The sequence below is a fragment of the Pongo abelii genome, chromosome 5 (assembly GCF_028885655.2).
Source record: "Pongo abelii isolate AG06213 chromosome 5, NHGRI_mPonAbe1-v2.0_pri, whole genome shotgun sequence".
NCBI lineage: Eukaryota > Metazoa > Chordata > Mammalia > Primates > Hominidae > Pongo > Pongo abelii.
Genome location: NC_071990.2, coordinates 170,653,862 through 170,662,827, shown reverse-complemented (window position 1 = coordinate 170,662,827; position 8,966 = coordinate 170,653,862). Strand labels below are relative to the sequence as shown.

At 44.2% G+C, this 8,966-nt stretch overlaps 1 protein-coding gene across 1 annotated transcript in view; it reads right to left on the bottom strand.

Moving 5' to 3' along the window:
* Positions 1 to 548: 548 nt before the first annotated feature.
* The window catches only part of SMOC2 (SPARC related modular calcium binding 2), a 220,664-nt gene continuing 212,246 nt past the window's right edge, over positions 549 to 8,966 (bottom strand). The window contains exons 12-13 of the mRNA XM_054558489.1: positions 4,417 to 4,454; positions 549 to 2,115 (exon numbers count right to left, since the gene is read on the bottom strand). Coding sequence (XP_054414464.1) covers positions 2,098 to 2,115; positions 4,417 to 4,454 — 56 coding nt within the window. The 3' untranslated portion in view covers positions 549 to 2,097. The remainder of the gene's footprint in view (positions 2,116 to 4,416; positions 4,455 to 8,966) is intronic.

Sequence of the window (8,966 nt, the reverse complement as noted above, 5' to 3'; positions counted from 1 at the left end):
AGTAGAGATGGGGTTTCACCAGATTGGCCAGACTGGTCTCAAACTCTTGACCTCAAATGATCCACCCGCCTCGGCCTCCCAAAGTGCTGGGAGTACAGGTGTGAGCCACCATGCCCGGCCACCAGCTTTAATCAAAATAATGCACCCTTTTTATTTCTTCTGAAGTTTCCCATAGCATTGGGTGACGTCAGCAGCACCGAGCAGTGTGGAGTTAAGACTCACGGACAGATGACCTTTCACATAGTCAGGGCAAACACGTGTACGTGGCACACCTGGTGTGCAGGTTCCAAGCCCTTTACGTACATTAACAACTCACATAATTCTCTTCCCATGTGTGGAAGGAGGAGGTTCATTCATACCACCAGCATCCCCGCATCCCAGAGGGGGAGCTGTGGGGTCATGTCTAAAGTCACGCACCACTCAGGGACACAGCCAGGATTCCAATTCTTTCTTCCCAGAGCCCTCACCTTTCTCTCCCTTACAGAGGACACTTGCACAATTCAGCAATTGCCAAAGTCTGCATTTAGCCGGAAAAAAAAAGACTAATATAGTTTCAATAGCATATTTTATTTTAATCTAAGAAAAATGATTAAATTCAAAGGTCAGAAATATAAAAGATTATCCAAAAAGTTTAGGATCATAACTGTTTCTTAAACAACATTGGCATGTACTTGAGCTGGTTCTGTGGCTCCAAAGGCTTGATTTTTACCTTGCACAGTTTAAATAAGTAAGAAGCCTTATGCAATGCTCCACAAGCATCACAACATCACAAAATCATTCCACAAGGCATGTCTAAGGGGATCTGGGGCCATGAAGATTTTTTTCCAACCAAAAGTCTGAGCCGAGATAGAATCACAACTTGAAGTTCCTGCTCTCAGACTGTCCTCCAAACGGTTCCTTAAAGACACTGGGTGCCCTGAGCTCTGGGCCCCGGCCTGAGGGTGGCAGCTGGCTATGCATGCAGGCCAGTTCCGCTGCTCACCGTGTGGGCATTCCACTCCTATCCTTCTCTGCCAGTGCCACTCGGATGAATTTCCCATTGGCAAGTTCTCGTACCCTTGATGCATTCAGAAAAGCAGAAAGGAACCGTGGGGACCCTCAGGCACTTCCCCCTGGCTGCCAACAGCAGCCCCGGGGGCACCATGTATCCAGCTGTACCTTCAGGAAGGAGATTGCTCATAATTGGTTCAGGTGAAGATTTTACCTTCCGGTAGCCCTGGGGTGGACCAGATAGGAGGATCAGGAGAATAATGTCCACGTGTAGGAGAAAAGCCAGGCAGACAAGCGCGTTAGCCAGCTCGGTCACACCGTGACTGGATTTACATTTTGGAAGGATGGGCCCCTCCTAGGCACTGTGACTGGATTTACTGCCTCCTAGGCAGCCTCCCACCATCAGAACGACTCTCTAGGACTCATTCAAGCCCCAGGGCAAAACTCAAACAGAAGCTTAAAATGGAAAAGCAAAGATCCTTTGAGCCAAAGTATCACACCAAAGACAGTTTGAAAATATTATTTCCTCCAGGGGAACTACCTGTACTTAACTGGATAGCTTTAGTGGTTGCGTGATTCATTGTATGAGCAAGATCTCTGGAAAGCAAAACAAGACAAACTAACAGAAAATTCCAAGAAACAAACCAGCCCATGCATGTTAACTGCCTGTAGGGTCGGCCGTACATCACAAACTTCCATGGACATGTGGAGCTTCCAACATGATTCCACAATGCTGTAAGCACAGGCGTCTGGAAGTGACTGCAAGGGTTAGAGAAAGCCATATTGCAGCCAGAGTGCCTAGAGCTCTACTGTTAACATGTGGAAGGCGAAGAAATTAAGCCTAAATGCATTCAAATACATCTCCACCACATACAGATTTCCAAGGTCAAAAGAGGACACATACATTGTATGTGATTAGTTTTCTGAAGCCAGCTCTCCATTTTCACAGATTAAAACAGTCTGTTTAAATAGCTCATTTCTACAAAGTGAATTTACATTTAAAGTACAAAGTGCAAATACTATGTGTTTCTGTTTTTGTTTTCTTAATTGCTCTTTGGTGAGGGAACTTCCCACGTGTCTAGGAACTGCCTTCGGTGTGTGAGCCATTTATCCTTGTTTCCTTGGCTGAAAAGGAAAGACAAAAAAGAGACATTATATTCAGAGGTGTGTGTCGCTCATCTGTGAAGACTAAGGCTTGGCTTCCAGGAATGAACTGAACCAAAGAGGGCTGGGCAAGTCATGTGAGGTGTAAGGATGAATAAGAAACGATGAAGACATTTTGGACACTGGTAACTTCTTAACACTTTCCTTCCTCGACATGATAGAAACATTGGGAAAAATATATCATCTCAAAAAAGTAACATCTGCTGTACATATTCTAAGTACTAAATACATTAAATGTTTTGCAGAATGTCTTATCACCTTGATTATACAAAAATAATTTAAATAATATAACTTATGCTTCAAATTTGATAAAGACATAGCTGATTCTTAATTTTCCTTTTTATCTTTTTTGTTCACTATTTTACCTCTTTAAGAAGAAATCCAAGTTAAAAAGTTTGCTTATTATAACGATAAACAACTGTAACTCAGCACCTTGACTTTCAATTAAAAGTAATTTAGAATGAAAAAAAAAGCAATATATGATCTCCTAGACTTAGTTTTCCAAGAGTGCCAATTCTGACAAATGTTGATCCCTTCTTCTGTTTTATTATTTCAAATAATCAAATTTTAAAGTTTAGGAGGTTTCTGGGTTGGCTTTTATTCCCCTTGATAAAGATCTGAAGAGATGAGAAGACAAACCCATCTCCTACACTTGAGGTTTAAATTAGGTGTACATAAAGACAACCCGTCAAAGTATTTTAACAGTCTCTAAAGATGATCGGGATTGTGGGAGGAGACGGTGGACTAACATTTTAGCTTATTTAATATCAGCTCTGATGACTCTGGAGTGGCAGCGGAAGCTGAAGAGATCAGGAAAGAGCTCCTTTGGATTCCACGTTAGCATCATGTGCCCTCCTGTGATCCCTTCTTTTGATAGTTCCTGTCTGGGTCATGCATATAGTGAAACCCTTGCTGGCTGGCACTATGTTATTCTTTGAGATGTTGCAAAGAAACATGGTGGCCTTCAGTGGCCACGGCCGGTAGGAGCCACAGCTGGCTTGCCCGTTAGGATCATCCCAATACTGTAGTTTGCTGAAATAGCCACAGCATGAACGGCATGGAGGTCCGCGTGTCCACGCAGGCACTATAAAAGGAGGGGGAAACTGCTTCTGTTTCTCTTTTTGGAAAAAAGAGCTGAAGCAGGAGGCGTGTGCTTTGAACTGAGTTTATTTAAGATGCGTGGAGCGCATGAGTACAGTGATTGCCATTTGCGAATGAAAACAACTTTTGGAGGTCTTGGCACTCAGGGAGGGTAATTACTTTCAGACCAGCCCTGTTTTAAAGTGTAAGTGATTTGCGGTGAGATTTAAAGTTAAAACCATAAACATTTGCTAAACAAAGGAAAGCGTATCACACATCTTTCCTCAGGAAATGGTTTTAAATTACATCCAAGGTGTGTGCTGGCCGCCTCCACTTAAACCCACAACAAATACAGGGGCTTGCCTTAGGAAATGTCGACCTGGCATCAAACAGGTGCAGACAAAATAAATCACAAATTGACTCGTGGCAGCAAAGAAGTGGGGATTTTGTCCCGGCTTTGAAGGAGAGAGACATGAACCCACTCATGTTTATCTTCTGGAAAATGTTCTTGACTTGCGATGGGTTGTGGCTTTGGGTGCTGGAGGACACCACCATTGCATCCTTTACTTGCAAATTGAGAGGGAGAGCCAGAAACACAACACATGTCTGTGAACACACAGCAGGAGCTGAAAGTCCCTTTTGGAGCCCAACACTTGTCTTGCTGGGACCCCCAAAAGAAACAGAAATGCACCTGCTTATGGAGGATGCCTCCTGTTCCTGCAATCTCCCTGACAAAATGCAGGAACCAAATTACAAACACTCAGACAATTGCTTGAAAAAATTCAGCTGGGCACGGTGGCTCATGCCTGTAATCCCAGATGGATTGCTTGAGCCTATGAGTTCGAGACTAGCCTGGGCAACATGGCAAAACCTCTTCTCTTAAAAAAAAAAAAAAAAAAAAAAAAAAAAAAAAAAAAAAAATCTACCAAACAAGGGAACTCAGAAATTTTTCTTAATAAATGAAAGTTCAAATAATAAACTTTTTTCAAACAAGTTGGTGATTTCGGACAGAATTCTGCCAGGCTGCCTTAGTCCCCACAGGGTGTAGACAGTAAGCTTGCCTTCCTTGAATTATTTCTTTTCTTGGAAGGTACTGGCCGTTGCAAATCTATATAACTCTGAATTTTTATTGTTTATAATTTAAAAAGGAAATGGTTAAGAGTAAAATATAAACATACTTACCTGTCTATTAGACGTACTTTCAGCATTACCTCTGGGGGCTAACAGGAAAAAAAAAAGATATTATTAAAAATCAGAGACTCACTATTTAACGAAAGGTTCAACATAATTTCAGGAAGGAGTCCACATCACTTTAGGAAGGTGTTATCAATTGGCAAACTCATTTACATGGAAAAAACCGCATACAGTCATTCCTCAGTATCCAGAAGGGATTGGTTCCAGAACCCCTGCATATCAAAATCCTCCAATTCTCAAGTTTCTTATATATTATTGTGTAATATTTTAATATAATCTGAACACCTCCTATATACTTTAAATTATCTGTAGACTACTTATAATGCTTAATGCAATGTAAATGCTGTGTAAATAGTTGCTATACTACATTTTTTTTATTTGTATCTTTTCTTTCTCTGAGCATTTTTGATGCAAGATTGCTTGAATCCACAGAAGAGCTAGCTATATATACATTGAACATAAATTATGAGTAGTGGATTATGAAAGTTACTATGTAAGTACTTTCTAACAATACAGATTCTCTAGTCCAGCCTTAGAAGAATGTTTTACTTTATCCCAAACTCTAAGGTAAATCCACCTTCCCTGGAGAGTTGAATTCTAGATATTTCTCAACCTTTCCCCAGAAGGCGGGGGATTCGCGTGCCTGGGGTGTCAGGAGCGAAGCCATCAGCAATGCCCCAACAAGAGCTATTTGAAGTCTTTTGCTTCTATATTAAAATCAGAAGAAATGAACGTGTTTGGCTCAAAATAGTTTTTTCCAAAGCTTCGAGTAGAGTCAAAGTCGGAGGGAGCTGTGCTGTCTGTCTCCTGGCTTCACTGCCCTCTGCACAGCAGAGCTTCCTGGGATAGTCTCCTTCCTGCTCTCAGCTGAGCTTCCACGCTTGCGTCTCCATGGAAACCTCTGGGAAGCACCCCAGGGGCTCCAGCATCCTCATCCCTTTCCTATCTTCCCCCACTCACTGGTGGGCTCAGTTGGCCTCAGGGTTTTAAATACTATTTCCTGACAGCTCCCAAGGATACAAATTGCTGAAATCTTCAGCATGGACCTCTTTCTCTCCTCAGTCCAGATTATCAGACCCAACTTCATTATCTCCATGTGGAGTTTCATTCAGTAGGCAGCTCAAAAGAAACAGGACCCAGCTGGACTCATTATCTTCCCTTGCAAACCTACTTTCTGACGTATTCCATTCTCAGGACCCAGTAACCCCATTCTTGAGCTGCTCAGGGCAAACTTTTGGAGTCATGATCACGCCTCTCTTCTCCTACCTTCCTCATCTCACCTGGGAGCAAATCCCTCAGGCTCTACACCCAGTCTATCCAGAGTCCAACACTCCTAGCACAGGCTGCTCCGTGGCCAGAACCGCCCACCTCTCCCACGTGGACCCGAGCAGACACCTCACCACTCTCCTCCTTCAGCCCTTCCCATCTGTTGTCCACACAAACATGGAAACCGGGGTCCTCTAAAACATTCCACCCAAACCTTCCAATGGCCTCACTCAGAGAAGCAGCCAGAGGCTTCTGGGCTATGCTGGAGGTGGGGTGGGCTCTGCCCCGTCCACCCATGTGGCATCGCAGCACTCCAGACGCCTGCTCCTCTCCAGTGCCCGACTTCTCCCCAATCCTGGGGCTTGCTGGGCATGGCGTTCCTGCCATCCTCTGCAGGCTGCACTCTACCCGATGGCCCTTGGTTCTCCTCTGCTCCTCCAGTCTCCACTTAATCGCACCTTGCAGGGCCTCCTCCCTGCCCCCATCTAACGTTCTAGCCCTCCTGACCTTCCCTTCTGCCTCCTCCACAAGCAACCCCTATCATGCTGTGTGGTTTCTTATTTATCTGATGACTCGCTTCCACACCAAAGTGGAAGCCTTAAAGAGACACACATTCCTGTGTGTTTACTGTTATTCTGTCAATGTCTAGAGCAGAAAGCACTTGGTCAATAGTTTTCAAATGAATCAATAGATGAGGGAAGCATCCTTCATCCCATATTCCTTGATTAACTGTTGATTTCGATCCACTCAATAAAAAACATGGAGTAAAGAGCAAAATTGTTCTATTGTCAAACTGTCTTCCCTTGCCATAACGCAAATAGAAACACAGTGTGAAAAGGTGAAAAACAAGCATATTAGGTAAATTGCAAAAACATCAAGCTGTGGCTAAATCTATGATTTTTTAAAAATAGTTGGTTTTAATGGTCTAAGTGCCAAAATGAGTGCCGCTGCTCATCTACTTGTCTTGCCTGAAATGACTACTTTACAGGAAAAAAAAAAAAATAGGCTTTTCAGCCAACGGTTCAAATTCAAATACTATTGGAGTGATACTTTGAATCTATTCTGAGCCAATTTGGCTATTCAACAATTGTCATTTTTTTGTTGGATTGCTTGCTGATTAATAGAATTCTCCCTGGGAGTTAGAAGTAGCTGTAGATTAAAGTTATAAAAAGAAGTAGCTGTAAATTAAAGTTATAAAAAAAAGTTAATATTCTTTTTTTGCGGGGGGTTGGATGGGGTCTCACTCTACCACCCAGGATGGAGTGCAGTGGTGCGATCTCAGCTCACTGCAACCTCCAACTCCCTGGTTCAAGCAATTTTCCTGCCTCAGCCTCCTGAGTAGCTGGGATTACAGGCTCGCACCACCACACCCAGCTAATTATTGTATTTTTAGTAGAGACGGGGTTTCACCATGTTGGCCAGGATGGTCTTGATCTCCTGACCTTGTGGCCTCGGCCTCCCAGAGTGCTGGGATTACAGGCGTGAGCCACCACGCCCAGCTGATTTCTCATATTTTTTTAGAATAAAAAGCGCATTGTTCAGTAGTGAGCAAAAATACAGGAAACAAACAAACAAAAAAAACTAGCAACAATGTGGATATTTAGAATGTTCTCACCAATTTCTTCCTGGATCTTTAGGTTTTTCTGACTTTTCGCCATTACAAACTATACAGGGTAGAAAACATATAACTGATAATGAATTTGTTTAAGTCAGAAAAAAAGAAAAATTCTGTAAGGAAAATGAAAGGGCTGCAAAATCAGCTAAATATGTATCCAAGACCACAATGTTCATTTTTGACCATGACCAAATTGCCTCTTTTGCCAAATTGCAGTTTATTTTGCTAGGAACGATCATATGCTTTCTTCTTGATTACTAAGAAGACAGTAAAACCGAGACATATCAGATTATTCAGAGGGATCTAAAGAAGAGAACTCTAACTTCTGCAGCAACTTAAACTTTTCACCTAAGACGATGGCATCGGAAGAGATCGCGCTGTGCTCCACCATCCATCCATTCTTCCTCGCCAGGGACTAAGCACTCCAGCCCGTCCACGCCCTTTCCTGCTCCACACTGCGGCTAGGGCCTTTGGAAGGTGAGAGGCTGAGAGGCTCCATCTCTGAGCATCCACCTCCCTTGTGGCTGTGCAAGTGGCTCAGCCTCTCATGCTTCTCTGCCACACCTCCCCAAGACGTGTGCTGACCTGTGCTGACCTGTGCTGACCTGTGCTGAACCTGTGCTGACCTGTGATGACCTGTGCTGAACCTGCATTCCCACCCAGGGCGGCATGGGGGCAACCCACAGCCCTTATGCTATGTGAACCAGAAGGAAATGCTTGGGTCCTAAGCCACCTCGATTCTGCAGTCACTTGCATGAAGCACGACCCATGGAAGGTCATGACTCATAAAAGTTACCTTCATTTTGGTCTATCAATACACGCAATGAAAAAACATTTCCTCCCAGAGCTTTCTCCCAGCGCTACTGAGAACTCCATGTATCCTTCAACACCAGGGTCCTGCTCAGCCTTAGCAGAGAGCAATGTGGACCAGTCCTAGAAGGAACTGACAACCTTTTGAAATCAGGATATGCGGCTCACAACAGTTATCTGTATGGTGCTGCCACCTTCCAGAGAGACTGTCTAGGGGATTTAGCTTGCTCATGAGGGACTAACATCCTTCTGTCAGAACCCAATCCATGGGCCAGTTCCTTGGAGAGTGGGTGTATTAACCATGACTTTCATTTTCTTTATCTAATGCTTTGACATCTGAAGAGGCTGAAGAGGCTGCCCTCTCAGAGTTAGCCCATCCCCAGAGACAGTGAGGAGCGGCCTTTCCTATTCAGGCCAACCTACAACCTTCACCCTCACCCAGCCTACAACCTCCACCTTCACCCAGACAACAACCTCCACCCTCACTCAGCCTATAATCTACAACCTCACCCAACCTACAACCTCCACCCTTACCTAGCCAACAACCTCCACCCTCACCCAACCTACAACCTCCACCCTCACTCAGCCAACAACCTCCATCCTCACCCAACCTACAACCTCCACCCTCAGTCAGCCTACAACATCCACCCTCACCCAACCTACAACCTCCACCCTCACTCAGCCTACAACATCCAGCCTCACCCAACCTACAACCTCCACCCTCACTCAGCCTACAACATCCACCCTCACCCAACCTACAACCTCCACCTTCACTCAGCCTACAACCTCCATCCTCACCCAACCTACAACCTCCACCCTGACTCAACCTACAACCTCCACCCTCACC